Source organism: Nipponia nippon, unplaced genomic scaffold, assembly GCF_047370975.1.
Source record: "Nipponia nippon isolate SJK-2023a ecotype South Korea unplaced genomic scaffold, ASM4737097v1 scaffold_6, whole genome shotgun sequence".
In the NCBI taxonomy this organism is placed as follows: Eukaryota; Metazoa; Chordata; class Aves; order Pelecaniformes; family Threskiornithidae; genus Nipponia; species Nipponia nippon.
The window spans coordinates 63,915,324-63,939,794 of record NW_028262380.1 but is presented as its reverse complement, the minus strand read 5'-3'; the positions used below and the strand labels follow the sequence as shown (position 1 = coordinate 63,939,794).

Here is a 24,471-nt window from a genome sequence, read left to right as displayed (position 1 = left end):
GTTGGGTACGATCCATCTTCAAGACCTCTAAGTATTATTACTTGGAAAGAGGAAACAGAACAGGAAACATGGCGACGTGGCCTCTTCAGCAGAAGAGCTCTCAAAACCAACAAGCTTTCCTCCATCACTAATGAGCGTTTACTTCCTTCTAGATACAGTGGGTTGGTTTTTCCTTGTCCCCACCAGCTATGTGAGAATTCAGTTGAATTCGTTTCCTAAATAGCACTTCTGTCCCTGCATACTTGCTTTCAGCAAGGCCGCCCTGTGTTCATTGTGTCCTCTCTGAATCATTTCCTTTCCTTCTCTGTCCATTATGAAGTCGGGACTTGCTTGTCACCGGCCGCGGGATGTGATCAAAGGGCGCTTGGTGCCCTATGCTCATGTCGCCCTGCCTGGACTTTTGCATCCCAGACGCAGGATTGCTCTGGGTGATTGCACTCATTGTGGGAGGCGTGCTGTCTGCTGCTGGAGGCACAAATGCTACACTCCTTCCAGCTGGCCCCGCATGTCGTCGTCTGCCCGGAGCTTTGGAGCAAAGCTCTGCGGCGGTGATAGCTGCAGCACCGCTTCCTTGTCTGCCCTGTCCTAGAAGTGTCACTGCTTTCCATTCGCCTGTCCGTGGCTGTGCCCCTGCAGCCTCCTCGTGGGTGTTTGCCATGCAGTGGAGGAGCACTCCACAGAACAGGAATTTTGGTCTTGGCATGCCAGTCTAGTGCAGTGTATGGATTTTTTTCATTAACTCAGTCTTACCTGCAATCTCAAAGTTGCTTTTTTCCCCTAAGCTGCTCTGTGTGAGCCAAAGGCTATATCCTGAGCTGATAGGAGAAGTTGGCACAGTCCTGTGGATCTGATGCCTCCCAGCAGCTAACACTGTGAAAGCTGATGCTGAAAATACTCTTAACATCTATTAATGTGTCTTACAGACTAATCTGGTGGCCTCTGGTGCTAATGAGTCTGAAATCTATATCTGGGACTTGAACAATTTTGGCACGCCAATGACGCCAGGAGTGAAGACACAGGTACCAGATTTGTGTTTGTTAAATACCGCAGAGCAGACGAATGAAAAATATGCATGTCACTTAAGTTGAGAGCTCATTGAAACATACGGTTTTAAAGCTGTCTCAAGGCAGGGGGGGAAGCCTTTTGAAGTCTAACTTGGCTAGCAGTTAATTGTAGTTAGCCATGAGCTACATTTCTGGCAATGTTAGATACAGTCCTTAAGGGTTGGTGCAACTGATCTGTCTGTATCAAAACAAAGAAAAATATGTTCCTGCATGTTGTTCTCCAGTGGCTTTCCTGAAGGCCAACAAAAACAGGCCTTCTATTGGTACTTAATTTTTGTACCGTGCTTATTAGACTGTGGGGTTTGAGATATTTTTCTCCTTGTGACATGCCTGTGATTCAAAGCATATGGCAGGAGCCCATGTCCTTAAGGACAGTACGCTCTGAGCGTCAGTGTAAGTAGCTTTCGGTGAATGCTTTTGGAAGGAAGTCGCTTGACAGCACTATTTTGCCACACTTTGTGTCTAGCCGTGATTTGCCCAACTCCATGCAAGGGTGACTGGACGCTGTTGCTTTTCTAGCCTCTGGAGTGCCGTCTCCTGGCTGTGCCTGTAAGTGCAAGCATGCACAGGTCCATGCAATGAGTGGCTTGCTCTGCTTCCCATGCAGCAACCTTGGATGTGCAGTCATGTTTATCCACAACAGACCTGCAGTTTTGGCTGGCTGCACAAGCAGTTGATTCATGTCTTCATGTGGTGGGATTTTATTTTTTAAAAGCATTGTATTTGGCCAGGGAAAGCTGAAGTATCCCCTTAGTCTGAGAAATGTTGCATTTTATCAAGCAAGAAGTAATAACAAGCTGAATCTCTCAGGTTACACCACTTTTTAAATATCCGTAACCATTACACATCTTCTAGTCTTCCTCTGCATGTTTCACTGCGTGCATGAATCTGAAGATCATGAAGGTACAGATTGAGGAAAATAGGAGGAAGATAAAAAGCAGCTACTGAGAAGTCAGAAAATGAGGCAGTAGGTTTGGCAGTTACCTTCATGGGTTTCAGGGAGTGTTTAATTGCTATACTTGAGGGCCAGTGTTTAGCCTGTGTCTCTTAAAGAAGATCTCTGGGGAAAAAGCCTTTTGTACTTTGTGCCCTGTGAAGGAGATAGAAGAATGGGAGGAAGTTGTTTCAATGCATGTATGTTTCTGTAGCTGTGACAAAATTGCACAAGAAGTTTGTGGTTACTGGAAAATGAGTTTATTACTGCATGATAATTTGGAGACAACAAAGTGAGGAAATGGAATGAGAAGTAATCTTCAGTTTAAAGATTTTTAGTTTAAACTCTGTGGGTTTGGATACTTTGTTTAGTCTGAGTCATTTATTATCATGTGGGCATTTTGGAGGACTCTCACCTTAGTTAAAGATCCCTGTATAGGATTTTTTATGTCTAATAGCAATTTTTTAGGCTGGGAAATCTTTTAGTCCATATGCTTAATGACAGATGGGAATAATAGTGCAACAAGGACTGGGTTAACATTGCTTTTAATTCTCAGACTAAAAATAAGCAGTTCGGGGAAATAAAAAAAAAAAAAAAAAACAAACCACAAACCACAGAATTCCTCCAAGCAAACTTACGTTTTTTTTGTAAGTCAAAACCTAATAATTCAAGGCAAAGGGGCAGTTCATATACCCGGATATACTTTCATAGAGTAATTTTCTGTTCTTGAAGACAGTTGTACTTAGTCTTCTTTAAGTGACTAATGAATCATATTGTAAAGCAGAAAATGCAGATATTAGAGAAATACTAGCAGCTTATAAATCGGGGTTTTCAGGTGTTCTACACTACAGCGTGTATACATAGGAAACCAGAACACACGCAGTACCAGGGATGAGTCTGCTTGCAGATTTGTCATTTAGTAAGTCCTGAAAATAATAGGTTTTGAGTCTCCGATATGGAAAGGTTGTAACAGGCTGTTCTGTGTGTGCGACAGCCTTTTGAGGACATCAGCTGCATCGCATGGAACAGGCAAGTCCAGCACATCCTGGCATCCGCCAGCCCTAGCGGCCGAGCTACCGTGTGGGATCTCAGGAAGAACGAACCCATCATCAAAGTCAGTGACCACAATAACCGGGTGAGTTTGCTCTCGCGCGGCTGCACAGGTGCTTGTGGAGAGGTGTGGGGTGTCTCTTGGCATGTGGGGACAGGTCATAGCACCCCTTCTTACATGACATAAAGATTCTGGTGCCTGGCCCGATTTTATATGACGTGCTAAATATCTAATGCTTCCTCTTAAAAGCTATGTCTATGCAGAGGGATCGTCAGCATTTTAAACGAAAACAGGCAGATGCAGATTGAAGCAAGGCAAGGCACTCAGATTTCATATCGGAATGATAAGTTAGTTTGGAGAAAGCCACTACTGATCTGTTTAGGTCTACCACAGAAGGCTTTTTATTCAGCTAGTCAGAAATGATATGTTCTGTGCGCTGGAGAGATGAGGTTGTAGCTGATGTAGGATTGTGAATAAGACAGCACAAAGTCATCTCTTTGAGAGGACCTTAGGAAACTAACTGCAAGTCTCCTCACTCACGGAAACAAGGAGACTGCAATCTGAATGCAGTCAGAAGTAAGGCCCAGAAACACAGCTGCAAATTCCCATGCAACAGTGTTTTACCATGCATGTAGACATATTTAGGCTAGTTGTCTTTTGTCCTTTAGTGCTGCTTAGTTATTTTATGCTGTGGCGCAATGTTGTCCCTCAGATGCACTGCTCAGGCCTGGCGTGGCACCCTGATGTTGCTACCCAGATGGTTTTGGCCTCAGAGGATGACAGGTTGCCTGTGATTCAGATGTGGGACCTAAGATTTGCCTCCTCGCCACTTCGTGTTCTAGAAAGCCATACAAGGTATGAGTCTTATGTAGCCTGCTGCTCCATGGTGTTTGCGCTGTTGGTGACTGCGTACTGGTTTGTACATCTCAGTTCTTGCTCAGTTCCCTGTGAAGGCTCACTTAGTTGGAAGCGGCGATTCCAGCAGCAGGCAGTGTTATATGCTGGCTTGCTGACTAGCCATCCCTGTGTCCTGAAAGGCTTGCCTTTTTGGGGCCTGCTGGTTTGAAGGGAACAGTCCCCAAAATAAAAAAAACCACCATCCTGCTGAAACACTGACGTTGCTAGTTTGTTTCTGTGCTTCTCAAGAAGAGGGAGCTGAGGTGCAACGAGTTAGTAGTAGAGTTGATTTTGCTTGAATACTGGACTGAAGGTGCACCTGGGCACATCCTCACATGCACAGTCTCTCTGCCCCTCAGTCCCCTAAATGCCTTAAATTTGGGTACGAGGAAAGATTTTGTTAAATTGTTGTCCCTCCTCAATTGTTAGTGAAACTTTCCTTACTGCCCAAAACCAGCACTTGATTTAAGGAGAGCGAACAGCGATAAGTCTGTGTTGTGGCTTCTACCAAAACTGCTGCCAGTGGTTCTGCTGACTTGAATCTCCTGCTAATAAAAAGAAGCTGACAAACTTCATATTCACCGACCTTACCTACAATTTTGCACACTGTATGTTAATGATACTGCAGGCAAACAAACCATTTTGTTGTATTGGTGTCCAGGTTCTTCCACATGACTTGCATTTAATTTTCAGGTACAATGGCTTCACCTTTATGCCTCTTCATGCAGAAAATAGAAAGCATCTATTTCAATAAATGAAGTGCTGATAACATTGAAATATTTCTCGTCTTGTAAGAGGAAGGAGCATGGAGGGCATTTTGAAGTGGAATGCTCAGCTAATGTAGAAACTCAACTTATAAATATGCTTTATTTATCACCATTTTGTGTTTACGTTAAACTTTTTTTGGTTGTGACTTTTCACACAGGGGTATATTGGCCATTGCTTGGAGTATGGCGGATTCGGAGCTGCTACTTAGCTGTGGGAAGGATGCTAAAATTCTCTGCTCCAACCCTAACACAGGCGAGGTATTGTACGCACACCACTTAAAAAAAAAAATCTCTGTTCAGAGGTGGCACAGGGCTAATGCAAAGCAGGTGTTGGTGTCCTTGCATTCCTAGGAATGGTGCTGCTGTGGGATGTTTCTCCCTGTCCTGTGTACTTGTGTTTGGTATATGTGCCTTCTGAGCTTGTTCTGGTGGTGCAGGATTCCTTCCTAGTATTGCCGATATTACATGTTTGTCCTTACTGCTTCTCTCCTGCTAAGTATAAGGTCCCTGCTCATTATAAGGGATAGAAATGGCCCCACTTAAACTAAGTATTTGTTTCCTACTCTTTTGGTTTGGGCCCGATGTGGCTGGATTACTGTTGCAGTTGCCTTTTTCTTTCTGTAAGTCTAAGAACTTTTATCCAGACCAGAGGGATTTTGTAGGTTACTACAACAGTGGCAGATCAGTGAGAGCTGCTTGAATGTGTTCCCACCCCGCCCTTGTGGGCCTTGGGGATACCTTTCAAAGGGGATGCAGATCCTTTTTTCAGACAACTTGAGTGTTTGCCCCTAGACCACAAGAAGAGCTTCAGGCATGCTGGAGGGCTCCTTGCCTGCAGTGGGCAATGATCCTGGAGGAGAAGTGTTTCTAAAATTAGACATTGGCCCAAAAGTGCAAAAGCTCGAGGGTGGTAAATGAGTTAGCTGAGCTGGATCCTGAGCTGTTAGGAAGGCTTTACATGTGGATGAAGCATACTACATGTTTTTATTAAAAATAAAAAACGGTTTTCTGGGAGACAGTGAGGCAGTTTAGCATTTTGTTCTTTGAGTTTCTCCTAGTTTATGGTTAAATGTCTGCTGCAGTGGTGGGCTTGTGTGTTCCAGGGCAGGAGAGGCTGTCTGCCCAGAGTGAAGGTTTTAACTTTTCCAGTTTTCCTGCAAAAACAGACTTACTTTGGAGCCTGGACATGTCTCCATGTAGTGTGTAGAGATACCCAGATTAACTCTGAATGAGCTAGCATGAATATCGGCAGAAGCTGACAGCTTGTAGTGGGACAGCACAGACATATACCCCGCCTGAATAGTTTGTCGTCTGTGAATTAAACAGAAGATTTAATGGGAGGAGAAGGAAATTAAGCAGTGGTGTGTGATAATCTCCTGTTTGGTGATTGTCAGGGTTTGCCCACTGTTAGTGTGTATGGTGATGTGGAAGCTGCTGGGGAGCAAGAAGAGCAGAGCAGTCTCAGGGCAGGCAGGAGAATTGTTGCTGTTGGACATGGTGCTTCATAAAAGCCCTGATTTGTTGGACTTGGTTTTGCTGTCCAGGTGCTGTATGAGTTGCCCACAAACACACAGTGGTGCTTTGATATCCAGTGGTGTCCCAGGAACCACGCTGTCTTGTCTGCAGCTTCCTTTGACGGGCGAATCAGTGTTTACTCCATCATGGGAGGCAGCATGGATGGCTTGAGACAGAAGCAAGTTGACCAGGTATTGACAAATGTTCAGCTAAGAATGTGAACAGAAAGAGGGGGGGGAAAACACATGGGCTCATGGGAAGTCTTCCGTGGCTGTCTGCAGCCCTGCTTGCAGGAGTACCAATCCAGTGCAAATAAATGTTTATATTTAGTTTATTGGAGATATATCACTTTTGGTTTTCCCCCCTTTTGTTATCGAAGCTTTCATCATCTTTTGGGAACCTCGATCCATTTGGTACGGGACAGCCCCTCCCACCCCTGCAGCTTCCCCAGCAGACCGCCCCACAGAGTGTCATTTTACCCCTAAAGAAACCACCCAAATGGATCCGGCGCCCTGTGGGAGCATCATTCTCGGTAAGCAGGAGATAAGGCTTGGCATTGTTGGCCAGGCAGGGAGTGAGATAGCGGTGGCACCTGCAAAACACTTTAGGAAGAGGGGAGTTTGATTATGTGCTCCACCTTGGGAGAACTTCCCTCCCCTCTTTGTCACTGTGGTGGAAGATGCTTGCAGCAGCTTCCAGACTGGGCACTTGGGACAGCAAGCCAGCAAAAGCGTGAAAAAAATGCTTGGGAAAAAGAAACAAGGAGGTGTTGTGTGGCCAACTGGCACTTGTATCTTTCTGTTTTGGGATTAGGGTTTTGCTTTTATTTATGTGCAGTGCTTGCTTTGGAGTAAACACATATACATTGGGAGGGGGGAACGGGACCAAACTGGGCAAGTATTTGAAACCTGAGTACAGTTTGAAGCTATTACGTGAGTCAGTGTGGTGAAGAACACTCAGATTAGCTCTGATCAAGGTAGCAGAGTTGCTGCAGCAGCACATGGCTAAGCTCCTCCATGGCTGATTGATGTGCAGAGGAGCCAGGTGAGAGGGTGGCAAGGCCCTGCTTTTTGTGAGAGCACAGTGATCTGCTCTTTGGCTCCACCTTTGGCTTATTTTCTAGACCCACAGGCCATTTCCTAGGAATCTCCTGAAGATTTTGGCCTGTCCACTTGAAATGGATTTCTTTGCTGAAATACTACTTAATTTTCAGCATCTTATGTCTGCTTATTCACAATCTGATGCACAAATTAAATGCAATTGTCTCCCATCAAAGTGACGTTGCCTAGCCACTGACTGATGTGTCATTTTATAATGGTGTTTATTCCCTTATTCATCCTGGTTTTCCAGGAGCCAGCTGTTGGTATTTTTCTTGGCTAGGCTTTTTGCTTTTTGTAATGCTGACTTTGTCATTTATTGGACTGGCCTGTGTAAATTAACTGAGCTATAAATGAAATAATATTATAAGCCCCTTCTAATTTTTTTCTTCTGTTGATTTTACTTCTCTCCCCATGATGACACAATTTAATGCTCATCTCTCAGTAGGCTTTTAACTGGTAAACAGCCTGCCAAGAGCAGGGCAGATGTCATGCTTGAGCATTTATTTAATGATGCATAGGTTTCTTTGGTAATTGCATTGCAATATCATGAGATACTCCATTTATGCTGGGCACTGTACAGACCCACAGCTCCAGTTCTTAGTCTCTAGTTAGTCTTTTGCCTGAGAAAAAACAGGCACAGGAGTAGCTGTGCTCATAAATCTTAAATGTGTAGCCACTTATCCCTCAGGCTCCTTACATGCACAGAAATATGGGGTGGTGGAAAAAAAAATCAATGAGTTGATGTCAGGAATGTTTGTTCATTGGATGATAAGCATATATATGCTATATAAAATCATGTGCATACATACGTGTATGCGCGTATTTTTCATACACACTCCAGTGTGTACTTGTATTTTTACATACTGTATGTGCCTCAATTCCAGTTTGGAGGCAAGCTGGTTACATTTGAGAATGCCAAGTCTCAGCAACAGCCAGGCGTGGAGCAGCAGCAGCCGCAGCAGCGTCACCATGTCTACGTGAGCCAGGTTGTTACAGAGAAGGAGTTCCTGGCCCGCTCGAACCAGCTGCAAGAGGCTGTGCAGTCCGAAGGTTTTGTCAGCTACTGCCAGAAGAAAATTGACATGGCCCAGGCTGACTTTGAGAAAAACGTGTGGGCCTTCTTAAAGGTAACAGTATAATAGCAGTTCAGGAGTTCCCTACTGACTTGGAAAGCCAGTGCAGAAATGGTTCCTTCTGCGCATTATGGTATTTTAGCAGAAGAGATGCTGGGAACCAAAAGTGTAGGCTGTGGGAATAGTGCCCATAAGCCCTGCTGTTGGAGGTGGCCCACCAGAAGGAAGAGGGCCGTCAGGGCCAGGGGTGTTTGCAGGGTTCGTGAGAATTTATGGCAGAAGCCAAGGCTTGGGGGAAGGTATCCTGTGTTTTTTGACATCCCCCATCAGTACATCTTTGTACAGGGAGCTGGTGAGAAGGGATAAAGCTCTGGGACAGCTTTAGATGTGCATTTCGTTGCTCACTATGAACATTTAGAGGTTTCCAAGTGAAGCAGATAAGCAGATTGTTCACCTACAGTAACCAGATTGAAGCCTGCTCGGGTGCCCAAATCACTGAAGACCTTTTCAGTTCTCTTTATTACAGTCAGTCTCCACAGTCACTAGCTCTCACTGGGTAATTTGTGCTAGTCAAGTAAAAAGTCGGTGAGGGAGAAAATGAAAAATTGTGAATTGCAATATGTTCTTTAACTTTTGTTTTTTAAAGGTGAACTTTGAAGAAGATTCACGTGTTAAATACCTTGAGCTCTTGGGATATAGGAAAGATGATCTGAGGAAGAAGGTAAACGTGCCTGGAAGCTGTGCTTGTGTTAAATGCTTTACTGATGGATGTATCCACAGAGTACAGCCTAAAATGTTGATGATGCCATGTATGGTTGAAGTACTCATTTACCTGTGGGACTGGAACAGCAATTACCAGTATCCACAGGCTGTTCAATACAATAAACATTTTTATATAACATTCTTTTCAGTCTGTTTCCCAGCGGATTGTATTTGTCAGTGCTGCAGCTCTCCTAATAGCCATAATACAACTGTTAACCCATGGTGCTGGAGCCTCTGTTTAAACATGGCTGACTTGAATAGTTGTGTTATTTAAGGAGTTCCTTTGTTCCAAAGGACACTAGAAGTCTTCCTCCGCTCTTTAAATTTTGTCTAGATAAACAACTAATGAGTAACTTCAGAATTCTTACAGCAAGTAGTTTGCTTTGGGGGGGGGGGGGGTTATTAGCTATATCATCTTCTTGCAATATGGATGTTCAATGAAAATTTCAAAGCAGGTAACAGACTTCAGACGCGTGTCTGCATCTGACTGTCCAATGTTGATCTGAAATTCTCACCCATCAAGAAGCTTTGAGATTTGTTGGTTCAAGCTATTTGTGTAACTTTGTTATGTGACATCCTTCTCCTGTAGCATCATGGAATCTGATCTGATTTTAGGCTTTCTGGTTGGAGAACATGTAAGCAGTCTTCAAGGTTTCATTAACTACCTTGGAAAACCTAGAATAGTCCTTTCTTTTGTGTGGGATGCCATTCTTTTTTACACACACAAAAAAAAAAAGCAAAGATCAAACCTGGTTACATTTGGAAATGCAGATATTTGGATTACCAAGAGGCAACTTTGTAAGTATAGAGGTTCCTTCCAAGTCGGGAGATTCTTATCTCAGTGTTACAGGGGGATACCTGCTGTGCAGTTTGGCTCTTTGTTGCTTTCAGTGCTGCACCCAGGAACTGTCTAGTATTTCTTCAGTTCTGATTCAGTGAATTTGAGTGTTTGACTCATTTTCATTGCATCAAACTAATGTTTTTATTTTCAAAGAGTGACTCCATAAAAATTTCATTATGGTTACAAATTAAATGGCCTCCAGGCAAACTTATTATGATTACAGAAAAAAATCATGGTTTTGCTACAGTTTGCCCTCAGCTTCTAAATTTTTGTTGCATGAGTCAAAGGCAAGCACAGCAAGGGAAATCCTGTTTTTGAAAAGCAGATCTCAATTAGAAAATCCAGTTGAAATTTAGTAGTGGTCCTGTGGAGCAGCCTCATGCAGACTGGAGCCCACTGCCACTGTTGCTCTGGGTTTGATATGCCCAGGATATGCGTAGGGATATGCGTAGGGAGAAGCTGGGAAAATGGGCATAGCTGAATTGAGTGGCCTGAAATGCTGGGCCTACCCCATTATTTCAGTGTTTGAGGAACATATGAGGGGAACTGCAAGACCATGTTTTCATGTAACTGTTTCTCAATGAAGCATGTTGAAGTTGAATCCATGTTTTTTAGTGTCAAGAAACAATATAGAACAGCTTGTTTGAAAATTTGTGATACCCAGATGATAAACTCACTAAATCACAACTTGTTTTTCATGTTACTGGTAGGGTAAGGAAAGTAAAAAAGGGTCACAGATTTCAGCCTCTTGGAATAAGCTGTTAAGAACATGGTGTTTTGTTTTTATTTTAAAACCTGTGATTCTCATATGTAAGTCAAGTCCTGGATTTCTCCTTTGTATTGTAAACTAATGATTAAAAAAGAAGAGAAAACTATCTCCAGCAATATGAGCTCAGCTTTTTATGAAAACCAGCCTACAAGGGTAAAATATAGCCTGCAATACTAAGAGCAGTAGATAACATTAGGAGTGTTAGGAAACCCAGGCTCCCAGATGCCAAAGTAATATATTTTCTGCATGTATTCTAAACTCTATACATTAAATTGGTGTTTTTGAGGACCCTAATTGAATCTGGAGTCATGATTTGCTTTGCAAAGCAGTAAAAGATGGACATTTTAACTCTTCCGTACCCTGGAAAATCCTGTCCCACAGCCATGTGCCTGCTGTGCTTGAAACCCCAGCTTCCTGACAAGCTCCCTGCTCCACAAGGATTGTCACTGCTTCATTTCCCCTAACCAGAGCAGACAGAGGGTTTTCTCCTGCATGCTCTGATACTATTTTTTACTGTGGTTTCTAGCAGCTCTAGTGAGGTTTGTGGCCCTTGAGTTAACAATTAAAGCAGCTGTTGTTTCCATCAGAGCTTGAGGTGCAGGGGCCTTAGCAGTAAATCCATCACCAGGCTGGGAAAGGAAATGGTTTTAGTTTCATGTTAACTGTTCTGTAGGCAACGTATTAGGTACATGTGCCAATTTTGTAATCCAAGAGATCAGTGAGAGCTCTGCCTCTCTAAAATAAAAGGGCACTTACTTAAATCTCCATTGCTTTCTAGATTACATCCGCTCTGAATAAAGAGGGTCTTGCAGATGGTGACTTGGGAGAGGTAAGCAAACACATGTACAGCTCTGCATTTAGTTTTATGATGCCATGGTAATGTGCAAAGTAAGAATAATTTTTCTTTCTGCTTGGTAGCTGTCACAAAGTAAGTCACAAGTAACCCAGCATATGACAAGTTCCTGTATTCAGTAGGATGAAGGTACTTAATTAAAAAAACAACCACTTTTTTCCACTCAAATGTCCCCCCCCTTTCCCAATGAAGGGCTCTCAGTCACAGGTTTTAGTTCAGGGTCTCAGTGATGTCCCTTCACCTTTCCTTTTTGCTGCCTGTGTCTTGCCCACGATGACACTTTGTGCTGCCTGTGAGGTAGGGCAGAGCTTTGCTGGCTGGCAGCTGGTTTCAAGAGCAGCACCTTCCCCAGGCTTTAAAAAAAGCAGGACTGAGAGCGTGGTCCCGTAACACTTCCTTGCAAGAGTGATAAGTACAGTTCAGGCTTGCCCGTTGTAATTGCAGTGACCTGAGTCTACAACAGCGGGACTGCATTGCTTTTGTGCCATAGACATTTCGGATATCATCTGTAGTTGCCTAATGGGTAAGAAAAGTTTTGCTGCATGTTTTGAGGCAGCTAAGATGAAAACAGCACTGTGTAATGACAAAGAGCAAGGAAATGGAGGGCCTCTACCGTGTTTGTCATACTCAAGCATATATTGCCAATGCATTTCTGTGATTTGCAGTCTGTTTCTGGCTATCATTGGTGAGAAGGTGGCTATACTCTGCAGTGCAAAGTATTTCTTCCTCTCTTGCTGGCTTCTTTTTTTTTTTATGGCGTCTCTCTGCTGCAGGCTCCCGCAGAATCTGATGAACCTGAGCCAAATGAGGGGGATGAAGGCCAGGCTACAGAGGGGCAGCTCTTGGGAGAGGTATCTATTGCCCTCTAGACTAACCCTGTTGACCTCCTGTGTATTTACTTTGTTACTATTAAGAACATTTTATTTTGTTGGCTTTTCCTAGTGCTGAGGATATAGGGAAATACAAGAAGTTACTTAGAATGAGTAAAATGTGGACTCCTGTTAAGTTGCTTGAGATTTTTTCATCAGCCTCAGACATCATGTGAACAGATTTTGGTGGCAATGAAGGACAAGCTCATTTTGTAAGTCCAGTTGGCACCAGACTCAAGGACTTTATTCTGCCATAATTTTCACTCTGACATTTCCCTAACACGTACTAAATGATCTGCTGCCACAACTCTAATGCATTCCTTTTCTCCTCCCCACCCCCCCTTCCTCATTCCTTTCTTCCCTCCCTCTGCTTGATTATTACCAAGCTGTCAGCTTATTACTGCCCCGTTTCTAGGTATAAGCCTTTGCAGAGATGCAGCTGTGGTACTGGAGGAGAGGGGGAACGTTCGTTCTCTGCATTGGTCCCACCAACATCACAGTGCCATCCATCCCCTTTGCACCTGAACAGCGAGTATCAGGGCTTTGGTAGCTAGCTGCATTATGAATGTCTGTTGCAACAGTTCAGCCAGGTTTATCACAGGCTGTTTGTACTCCACCAAGGCACCACTGTCTGCCTTTGGGATCCTACAGCTTTTGTTCATTTCTGTCTGTTTAAGCAGCATTGTTTTCAGCCCTGCGTTTTAAATATGGGGACAGGTCTATAATTAGAACTGAGGACCCCACCTCCGCCATGTGAGGTTAATAGCACTGAAAACACTAGTATCACTGTGCGAACAGGCCAGCTTCATTCTCCCCATTCCCTCAGTCTCCCTTTTGGGTTAGAATTTGAGCTGTTAGCCCAAAACTACCTATGCTCCCTGTGCTCAAACCTGTGCTTGGTGCCTGTCTGCAGTTGTCTATGAAGGCGAGGATGGTGGTTTATGGCTCATGTATGTTGGAGTGGTGCACTTATTGACTCCATGTAACAGACTGTTAAGGACACCAAAACAGAGCGCTCTCCTTAGGTTAGGTGCTTGATTGCTTATTAATTCATTAGACACTGTAGCGGCAGACACATGTATCTGACTGCATAAGGGTTTTGCTGTATGCAATCATGAAGATATTAGATGTCTCATAACAAATGTCTCTTCTAGGAGAGAATTCACAGCCATGACCTTAGCCTACCAGCATAGGTGGTAAATATTTGTGAGATTGGCCTGAAGCCATTGATGATGCATCGGGGAGTGCTGTCACATACATAAGTAACTGGATGGACGCGTTATTCCTGTGATAGTCACAACATGCTCTCAACTGATACCAAACACACATCATGCGCTATCTGACAGCAAAATAATTTTCCAGATGCTGCCTCCTTTCACAAGCCAAACATAAAGCTTGTTTCAGACTTACCTCCTCATCCCAAATGCCTGTTCTTGGTTGACTGCGTGCTTGTTTTTCATCCTCTGAAGTACGGTTCCACTGATCAGCATATAAGCAGGGTGTTCTCAGCAGACTCTTGAACTCCCACTGCATGTACTAGCGCACTGACTTACGACAGAGGAGGCAGTTTGTGGGACAATTTCTGCACTCTTCTTAGGCTATGCTGTGAAAATTGATGGTGGAGAGAGACTTCCCTCTTGGTATTATTTTATTATTACTGAAAGGTTTTGTTTGAAACCCCAAAATCCAAGTACTTGCAGGGAATGCTCTCTATCTTAATTCCTGGGGGAGTTTTATAAAAAAACAGCTGCTGTCTGCTGAGCACTTCCGTACTGAAAAAGCGCTTAAGTCTGTGTGGACCATGCTGGACTTCTGTGTTGAAAATTAAGCACGTGTTCTTATGTTTTGCTTAATTAAACTAGGGTGTGTGCCTAGTGCAGAATGTTTCAAGAATGAGCTGAAAGTCTAAGTGGAGCAAAGTGAAACCTAGGTAGCATTATGGTAGACTGTTCTTGGTAGGGGTTGAAGTTGAAAGAGGAGGGAAGAGAGGTTTCTGATTTTGTGGTTGTGGCTGTTGTTTTGCTTTGAGGGGGTTGTGCGTATAGGGGCACGGATGCACATATGCAAGTCAGTACCCAGGATCCAGGTGTCTGGTTGCTGGTATTTGTGATCGCTAGGTATGCACACTTGTGCTTGCACAAGCTTTCCCTGGTGGTTAGGAATCTGGGGCTTTCAGTGCTTTTTCCCCTTGGCATCTATTTTTAAAAATGGTCCACTCTGATCTCTCAGAACAGTGATTTTATAATGGTGTGTTTACATGCACTGGAGGTCCTTTGATAAGCCCAGGCCTTTCTCAGTGTGCTTGGGAGGTGACTTTGTGCAGGCACCAAGGGAAGCTGATTATCCTGTGCTGAAACAGTGTTCTAACAAATCACAGGGATACTCTTCCCTTTTAAGTTAATGATCTCTTAGGTGACTGGTAGTTTGAAAGTCTATCTTTAACTTGTAATGCAAGAGCCGGTTTTTTTAAAAATGTGTGTGTATATTCTAGCTGCTTATATAATCTCAAAAATTATGCTTTTCCTTTCTCTTAGAGGGTGAAGGACCATAAACAAGAAACTGAAGTTTTGGGATCCGCAAAGAAGAGATTTAACATCTCTGTTAGTGGAGGTAAAAAAGCCCTTGATTTTGATTTCATTGTATGTGCTGATATTTATAAATATTGATGATGATACTGGTGTTCCAGGGAGAAGGAAAGTTCTGCACAGGTTGTGAAGGATTATCATGACTTGCCTCTAATTCCATTCATTTCACAGCAGTCTCAAGGCACTTGAAAATTCAGCTTCTTTAGGGAAGGAAAGGAAGTATACAGCACTTGTATGCCCTATTGCTGAAAGGCAGCTACTCTGAATGATTTCTGATATAAAAGAACATGCACCTGATCAGGCATAAGTGCTAACGTTGCTGTTTGTACAGAAACTCCCAGGGGATCTTGAATAACACAGAAGCCATTGACCGCTGTCTAGGTTTGACTTTGTTTCTGGAACTGTATGCAGAGCAGTTGTTTCAGAGATCATTTAGACCTCTAGCATCTTGCTTTGCAGCAAGGTAAGTGATGCTTGACAGTGCCCCACCTGATGCGGCTGTGACCATGGTGTGTTTGAGACTGGAGATGAACTTGAGCAGCCCTCTAAGTACCTGCCTGGAGCAGGCTGGTTTACAGAGAATTTTGCGCAGTGTTGTACAGTTGGACAGAATCACCTGCTGTTGTATATTGAAGTGACTTTTGTGCCATCATTTGAAAATGCACTCCTCTCTTGTTGCAGATGTGGACGGTTTGATTACCCAGGCTTTGCTGATGGGTAACTTTGAGAGCGCAGTAGATCTCTGCTTGCACGATAACCGCATGGCTGACGCCATTATCTTGGCCATCGCAGGTGGACAAGAGCTGCTTTCAAGGACACAGGAAAAGTACTTCGCTAAGATGCAGAGCAAAATTACCAGGGTATGGTTTTTTTCAGTTAAGAAACAACATGCATGTAGGTCTTTGGCAACTCCCTTTTTCACCTTAAAATTTTTCTTGCCATTTCATAGGTTCATTTCTGTGAGAAGCTAATAAGTATTCAAGTCATCCACAAGATCTCAGAGCAGAAGGATTTCTGTTATTCTTTTTTAATGCACTGATAAGGAGAGAAGAGGCACACTACCTAGATATGAATACACAAGAAGAGTATTCTTTAACTTGTCTCCAGTGTCTGAGTTGCATATACACTAGTAGATTCTCACTGATAAAGATAAATATCTTAAGCGGCACACACTTTAATCTGTTATCTTGTCACATTTTTAAAGAGTTGCACATGACCCGTGCTCAGTGGCAGCAGCATTATGTTGATTTCTGCCTGTGATCAGTCTTAACAGATTTTGCCAGTGTTTCGTTTCGCTGCATGCATAGAGAGCTAAGTATTCCCAGGGTAGATCAATCACCCTTTGTCTAGGAGACAGCATGTTATGGCCGGCTGGTTATTATTCTTTTCAGCTTTTTGCAGTGCTAGGGATTGCTGATGCTGCTCATTCAAATCTTTCTTCTTTACTACTGATGTGAGAAAGTAGCAACAGGAGGATGAAACAGGAGAAGTTGCCTTAAAAGAGCACAGGATAATTGTTTTGGCAAGGGTGGCCGCTTTTAGAGGAGGGGAGAAAGTTGCTCATGGTCACTTTTTAGCAGTCAGTTGTCAAAGAAGGGTGCTTTATACAGTAGCAGGAGGCAGCCTATAAAATGGGCATATGCTTAAGTGCTTTCCTGGAGCAGGGCTGAAGGCCGCAAAGCACAGTCGCTTTGGGAGTTATGGCATGCAGCACCACAGGCTAGGGTCTGTAAGTGGGATTTTGCTGGTCATCGCCTGCTAAGTTTGAGAAAAGAACAATTTGCATTTCTAGTAGTGGACAAGTGAAAAGAGGAGAATCTCAAGTATTAAGTCTCAAGTATTAAGACTCCGTAGGATTTCTTCCCCCACACCCAGCTCCTTTCCTGCCTTTGGCCTAATCAGAGGAAGAATTTTGTAGTGTGAGGGAAATTTCTTCACTGTAGTTCATTCATCCTTTGGGAAAAGGTATTTTTATGGAGAGCTGACCGTTATCTGTGCCTGTGCTAACAAGTGAGTGTTGACCTTGTAGTTAGGACCTTGCATTTGTTGTTCAGGTGAGTTTTTTTGTTTTTTTTTTTTCTGGTCCCAAACTGCACACTTACTGCTTGTTCAGCTATTTCTGAGCTTGAAGTCTTGGCATGACAAGGGCTTTGTTCACTAAATAGCAGCACAGCTGCCAAGTCTGTCTTTTGCCTGAAGCAAAATAACCGGAGGCAGAGCTTGAGACGGAAGAAACTGGAATTTCATGCTGAGGGCTTGTGGATATGCAGCCTGTGTGCATGGGTGCAGGGCAGGGGTACTGCAGCCAGCTCAGGTTGGTATTGCTGCCAACTTGTTGCTTCTTTGAGCAGCCTTTTCAACTGCCCCTCACTGGTCAGCCTGAGGTCAAGAGCTTAAAGCCAAATGAAACAAAATTTGAGAAACAAAATTCATACCACTTGCTGGGCACTGTGTAGAGGATTTATAGCTAAATAATTGGTGTGTTATCTTTGTCTGCAAAAACAGTACTGAAAACAATCTGCAGCAATTCCAGCTTGCAGAGATTTGTGCATTCTTTTCTTGCGTGTTTTGTAGTAAGAATAATTGGCCTGTCTGTGTTATCTGAGCTTGTTTTGTGATTTTAACTGAACTCCTTTTGAAGTAAAATGTACTCTTGTGCAGCTGTTGAATTGCACTGCAGTATCTGCTGTGACCCTGTATACAGTGGGGATGAGTACACTTGAGTAGATACAAATTATACTGTATCCTAAAAACCAAAGGAAAAAAGGAAATCCTACCAAGATCTTAACTGTGGTCTCTCTCCTTCTGGTCTAGCTCATCACTGCAGTGGTAACGAAGAACTGGAAAGAGATTGTGCAGTCTTGTGATTTGCAGAATTGGAGAGAGGCTCTGGCTGCTGTGCTCACTTACGCCAGGCCGGATGAGTTTGCAGCCCTTTGCGGTAAGGACACTTTACAGACTGGATGTCACTTATTCCACTTATAGCAAAACTATACTTTGCCACGATTGTTTCCCCTCCAGTAAATTATTGTAATGCCTCACTAGCTTCTTTGATGGATAATAAAGTTCTTCAGTCCTGTTTGCAGAGGAGGAGAGGAACCTCTGGGGTGCTGTGTTCCTAGTGTGTTCCCTGATTTTCTGGGCACAGAACCCAGACCCTTGCGAGCAGCTGCATCCTGGCATCACCTGTGTAGTGCACAGCTGCTGGTCTCTTGCTGTTTCCAGATGGGTAGTGGTGATGTTGATGTGACAGGTGTCTTAGCCAAGGGACCAGTGTCTTGGCATGTTTGTAAATGGGACACAAGTGGAAGTGTTTCAGGGAAGCACTTCGCTCTTTTACCAAGAGCAATTTTGGCTTCTTGGAAAGAGTCCTCTTTCACAGGCAGTGAGCATGCCTGCTCTCATGTGCTGCATGGCAGGCAGCTGTCTGGGTTCAACCCATAGGGAAGATATATTGCCAACAGCTGTGTGCCTGACACCACTTTTCCCCTCAGACGCCAACCACGGTGTCTAGGGAGCTGTATGACTCACTTCAGGACACGTCAGCCCAGAGCAGCATCATGACTTTGTTGTTCGCAGTTCCTTGGCCAGTTGCACACTTGGGTGACGCTCCTGAAATGAGGGACTGCAAAAAGTGGGTGGCAGAGGGGAGAATCGAACCCTGGCCTCTTGTCCTTTGTCATGTCAGCAGATGGACTGTCCCCTCTGATGTGTCTCAGGTTTGCAGGCAAAGTGCTTGCTGCCATGACATTAACTGCCTCTGAAGTGCCCTGGGCTCCCATGAGATAATCTGTGCTGGACACTGGAGTATGTCCTTACCAAGGGAGCCCACAGGCAACATCCTTTCTCACTGTACTGAGCAGAGACACAACAAGTGTTGCAGGCTTCCCCAGCCTCGGCAGTGATGGAGGGATCACCGAAGTGATTCACCAGCAAGCATCATCTTTGTTCATATTTTTCCTAGATCTCCTGGGTAACAGGCTGGAGAGCGAGGGGGACAGCCTTCTGCAGACACAGGCTTGTCTCTGTTACATTTGTGCTGGCAATGTGGAAAAACTTGTTGCTTGTTGGACCAAAGCTCAGGATGGAAACAGCCCCTTGTCCCTTCAGGTTGGTAATTCTGTTAAGAAAGATGTTGGAAGTAACACACTGCAATCATTTGGCGCTTAAATCAAATGAGCTAGTGTAGAGTTTTGATGTTGTCTGATAGCTGCATGTATCTCAGGATGCAAGCCTTTTCCTTCTGGAATGGGTGGCTTTGGTAGAAATAACACATAAATAGAATATTGGAAAATGCTTTGTGAAGCACGATGGCCCTCATGTCTGCTCTGTTCTTTGGGCAGTTGTGCTAATATGCTTCTTGTGTAAAAAAGGTAGTTGTAGGGCTTAGTGTTTTGGTAAAGAAGGGGCTTTGAATGCTTGCATCTTTTGCAGTAGGGGAATACTTGGACGTTTTTGCTTTTGGAAGAGATGGCTTGGATGTTCAGGGGAGGAAATCTAATAAATTAAAGTTAAATCTGGAGAGAAAACTGTAGGAAGGTTCTCATGAGAGTTTTCTCTAGGGGGCTGCATATACAGGGTTTAGTTTCCAGCAGTGAAATATATTGCATATAGCAAATATCTTGGGGGGATAGGACTGATGACAATGAGATGAAGCAATTATGGAATAATTTATTTTATAGTATAATCATAGATTCTTCCATCTGTTCAGGGCCTTTGAAGGCCAGTTTTAGAAAGTACTTAAAGTAATGTTACCTGCCAATGCTGTGAGTCTCTGTTTAGTTAATTGAAGGAGTTTTGCTTCACATTATTAACACTCTCCAGGTTTGAATTATCAAAATTACTTTCCAGTCTCTTGATTGTGAGTGCTTCATTTACAGATTTACCTTCAGTTTGAATTTGCATTTTGATTGCATTGCTTTGCTCTCTTGGACACTAAAATTGAAAAATGTTGGGGTCATAATTAGGCTGCTTGTTTACTATGATGTGGAATTGCTGAAACTTGTAGAAGCTGTTGGTTATCTTGATGTTTCTTTTTTTTTTTTTTACTTGCCTTTTTTGAAGTGCTGATTTGTTGGGAAAAACAAAAATGTATTATTGAACAGTCAGTAAACAGTCCTTATTAGTGATGTATGGTTGAAATCCTGTGTGTGGTACGCTCTCATTAAATCTGTTATACGATTTTAAAGAGGGATTGCATGTTCATATTAGCAAACGAATATTTGTAGTATCTTCTAATACAGTGAGAGTAAGAAAAACATGAGAAAACTGACCAGAAAATGATCCTGTAACTTAGCACTAGGAGGAAACCCAACCAAGACCAGCTCTGGTATTTGCAAGGAAGGCAAGATATGGAGTATTCCTGGTGAATATCAGGAAAACCATCTTTGCAGTAACAACCAGAAAACCATGGACAACTCTCCCAAGGGAATTGTTAGATCCTTTTGATTAAGATGGTTAAGAACTGACTTACTAAAGTGCTGCAAACAAATGTGCAGCACCCCAGCACTAATAGTGGTGATGGGCATGATGTTTTCCATTTGCTCTCCTGGGTCTCACTAGATATTTTTATGAAAGCATACTCTTTTGGTGGACATGCTCAGTGCTGATAGGGCCCTGAAATCCTGTTTAATAAAAGCAGTTCTTTTGGCTTTGAACTCTACCTGATACACTGCTGGCTTTGCTGTTAGAAGCCAGTTGTTGCGCCATTGCCTGTTGCTGTTCTATCGTCTCACATGCTAGCAAAGTTGTGCCTTTGGTGCAGCTGTAACTGTTCAGGAAACCTGCACTTGGTTTGGGCTTCCCATCGGGTGATAGGGGTTCTGCAGGGCTGCTGAGAGGAACAGCCCTCCATGGCAGTTGTTAGCCAGCACCTAATTCATGCCATTATTCTCATTTGTGTTTGGTTGGTTTTTTTTTCTGATCTTCCAGGATTTAATAGAGAAAGTCGTAATCCTGCGCAAAGCCGTGCAGCTCACCCAGTCTGTGGACCCTAATGCTGTGGGGGCCCTTTTGGCCGAGAAGATGAGCCAGTACGCCAACCTCCTGGCTGCCCAGGGCAGCCTTGCTGCAGCTTTGACCTTCCTCCCTGCGAACACCAACCAGGTGTGGGGCCTTCAGGTTTTTTTTACTCCCTCTCTCTGTGTGTGAACAGGTGTACTTCAAGCAAAGGTCTCTGCAGTGTGCGGTTAGCCAGCAGGACTGACATTTGAAATGCACCTCAGGGTGTGACGGTCAGGCTGTTTCCCCTCTCCCTGCGTTGGCCTCACTGAGCTGGCAGAAGTACACAGCCTTGTTCTTCTCCCTTTTCGTTTCACACCCTTGTCCTTGCAGCCAGTGGCTGTCCCTCCTGCAAGCCAGACACAGTGAAACATGTACCTTGACACTTGGTTGGTTGTTTTCATTTGATTTCTCATCTTCCATCAGCTAGTACTCATAGACAGGATGGCTTGGGAATGATGCAGCCCAAGATGGGAGGCAGAAACACAGGGCAGTTCTAATGGCGCCACGTCTCATGCAGAAAAGACTTATTCCAATAAAATAAAGCAGAGCAGGCTTCTGAGAGAGAGCTCATCAGTGTGTGGCCAGTCAGCCTCTTGGTGTGATGTACTGGGTGACAGACAGTGCAGTTAACCTTCCTTTGCTGTCTTTTTCTGATTGCAGCCAAACATCATGCTGTTACGGGAGAGGCTTTGCAGAGCCCAAGGGGAGCTTCCAGTGGGACAGGAGGCCATCAAGGCACCGTATGAGAGACAGCCCATGCCCAAAGGACGAGCTGGCCCTGTGGCTGGACAGATACAAGGGCCCCAAGCTCCAGCCCAGCAGTATTACCAACAGGTAAATGGGTTTTGGCAGTCAGGGAGGGACATGGTGCTTGAGTTCTGGAGAGTGATGGATAGAGGAATTTTTTTTTCCTTTCTTTTGATCTGAGCTGGGGCTGTATGATGTACCTCTACTGAGAGCCTTGTGGTGAAAGTCACTGGTGCTGCTTTTGAATCAGTACAGATGCCTCCTTTACTCCTTGTCCAGAAACATCTGTTAAACATCTTGTCAAGTAGTCTGCTTCTGAAGATGAGGTGTTTTCCCCCTTTGTTTGAAAATGTGCTTCAGTGCCAAGAATGACTGTGTGGGAGAGCACTGCAGGATTTTTTCTGTGCTTGCTCTTGTAATCCCTGATGTTGTCCCATTCCTGCAGGCCTTGAGGCTTGCTCATGCTGCTCACCAGCCTCTTCTGGGGCAGATTATTTCCCCGCCCAGCTCTGATGTTGGCTGCAGAAGTTGCTGAGCAGTGGCAATAGCAAACTGGCATGTTTCAGCAGTTGTGGGTACAGCCTACTATGAAAAGACCTTCTCAGCCAAGCGTAAGGGGGCACAGGCAGCACAGGAAGGGGGTGAGACAGGAGCGGGGAGGCAGGCCTGGGCTGAGAGTGAGCTGTGCCAGAAGAAGGACATGGTGAGTATGGGACTAATAAGGGAGCTGGGGGCTGTGCAGGAAGGAAGAGGAGAAACAGGAGAGGCAGATGACCTGGTTTTATCTCTAGCCTGAGGACAGCACTGCAACAGACCACATTGGCCATCACCAGAGTGTGGTGTGGTGGGCAGCCCTGGCTGTGTGCATGCTTAAAGAGCATCCCCAAGTCCCTAATCCCTCAGCTCATCTGAGGCCTGCTCTACACAGCAGCTCTAGGCTGGGCTTTTCTGAGAAGAGAGCTGTGTTAGTGCTGCGGATGTTCTTACACAGAGGTGATTGGCACAAGCAGAGGCATGTCTCTGTCAGTGCTGCCCTTCGAGCACTGCCTGCTGGAAAAATGGGAGCAGGAAGGAAGAAGGGCTGAAAAGTGTGGGGGAGTTGGGCTTTGTTCTCTCCCTCTTGATGTCAACAATTGTGTGTGCTTTCGCCTTCTCTCCAGGGTGTTAACAAGGTAGATTTCAGAAGGGACAAAGCCTTCATCCAGTTCGTACAAGATTACCTTGTTAACGCCATTGCATATGATTTTAAATGCATCATTGTCAATAATTAACTCTACTATTCTTTCCTGTGTCTTCGACCTTCCTCCTTGTAACCAATGAATTGCCTTGAGAAGCAATGCTGCGTATTTCCCGTTTGGCTGTGGAAAATAGCAGCTGTCCTCTAGATGGCGTGATCTTAGCAATGCTTTTTAAACCAGAGTTCCCTCTTTCTCCTACTGTTTCAGAAATGCCTCATGCTATTATTTAAGCAAGCCCTGCTCATTAATAAAAGGCTGGGTGTATCACAACCCCACAAGCACACTGCAAGTGAGTTACCCCCTGTGTTCCTGGCTTTCCAGAGAGATCATGCTCAGCAGGAAGGGCTTGAAGGGGACAGGTGCCATGTCAGAAAGGTGCCCTGTGGTATGCTGATGAACCAGAATGGAAAGAAATTACATATTTCAGTCTTAGGATACTTGTTTTGTTTGACGTCCTTTTAAGAAAGTGTGTACATAGGGCTTGTTCAAGCTTGAGGCAACCTTTGTTTAATTGCTGTCCCAAATAGGAACATGTACTTAAAACTTGGTTTCCGTTCAGCATAGGTATTTTGAACCTTCTTTTTCATCTGAAAAAAACAGGCATGAAAGGGGATGGAAAAGTCTTTTAGATGACTCCAGTGATGAGTTATGCAGACATTAACAGTGGTTGTTGTACGGCTGACTGCACCATTAGCCCAGCACTGTGCAGGGTTAGAGACCAACAGACTGAAGCCAGCTGAGCCAGCCAGGACTTCAGGGCCGCAGCTTTCCCTCTGCCTGCACTCAGGTGGGGTGTTGGGCTTATGAGCCCGGCTGTGCATCCCACTGCTGGGCAGCATGTCCTCTCCTTGCTCAGGCATAGGAGGTTCTTGGTTTCTGTCCTGTCAGAAAGGTAGTAGTGGTCATATGGAACTGAAGGGCTTTGGAGTGGCAAAGAAGGAAGATAGAGGAAAGGAGCTGTGGGAGACTGGCTGGGAAGCAGTTAGCATTAAGATGTGTGTTTGTGCATGTGCAAGAGCTGAATATCAGATTTTAACCTTTTTTAATTCATCTTAAGCTCGACTGAAACAGACTGCTTTTGTGTGAGGCAGTATGTTTAACGTAGAACTGGGGACTTGCAGCTGTAGTTAGTGATGCGTGGTGTCATGCAGTAGCTTGGGGGGAGCTTCTGCAATAGGAAAATGTGGTGAAAGAGGCAGACCTAGCTCACTGGCACGTGTAACACTGCACTCACTCCACAGCCTGTTGTAGCTGTGTCTCCGCTGAGCTTCATCTTCACTCTGCAATTCACTTTGGCTCCAGTGCACAGTGATTTCGTCTGTCTTGAATGTACTTTTTCTTCTTCCTCTGAGATTTTATGGCTGTGTTACAAGTGCCAGCATGCAAACCTTTGTGTTCACTTC

General features: G+C 44.3%; 1 protein-coding gene across 13 annotated transcripts in view; it reads left to right on the top strand.

The window, feature by feature from the left end:
• Window positions 1-24,471, top strand: part of SEC31A (SEC31 homolog A, COPII component) — a 44,898-nt gene that overhangs the window by 5,141 nt on the left and 15,286 nt on the right. For 12 of the 13 annotated variants that reach the window (XR_015699652.1, XR_015699654.1, XR_015699653.1 and 9 more), the window contains exons 5-20: window positions 924-1,019; window positions 2,993-3,133; window positions 3,762-3,904; window positions 4,872-4,971; window positions 6,258-6,419; window positions 6,608-6,760; window positions 8,213-8,455; window positions 9,048-9,122; window positions 11,552-11,602; window positions 12,400-12,477; window positions 15,030-15,105; window positions 15,762-15,940; window positions 17,895-18,021; window positions 19,045-19,190; window positions 21,012-21,185; window positions 21,744-21,917. Coding sequence is in view for 10 of the 13 variants with exons in the window: in XM_087736335.1 (XP_087592461.1) it covers window positions 924-1,019; window positions 2,993-3,133; window positions 3,762-3,904; window positions 4,872-4,971; window positions 6,258-6,419; window positions 6,608-6,760; window positions 8,213-8,455; window positions 9,048-9,122; window positions 11,552-11,602; window positions 12,400-12,477; window positions 15,030-15,105; window positions 15,762-15,940; window positions 17,895-18,021; window positions 19,045-19,190; window positions 21,012-21,185; window positions 21,744-21,917 (2,118 nt within the window). In the remaining 3 variants the exon portion in view is untranslated. The remainder of the gene's footprint in view (window positions 1-923; window positions 1,020-2,992; window positions 3,134-3,761; window positions 3,905-4,871; window positions 4,972-6,257; window positions 6,420-6,607; window positions 6,761-8,212; window positions 8,456-9,047; window positions 9,123-11,551; window positions 11,603-12,399; window positions 12,478-15,029; window positions 15,106-15,761; window positions 15,941-17,894; window positions 18,022-19,044; window positions 19,191-21,011; window positions 21,186-21,743; window positions 21,918-24,471) is intronic. The other variant, XM_087736330.1, reaches the window with a different exon arrangement.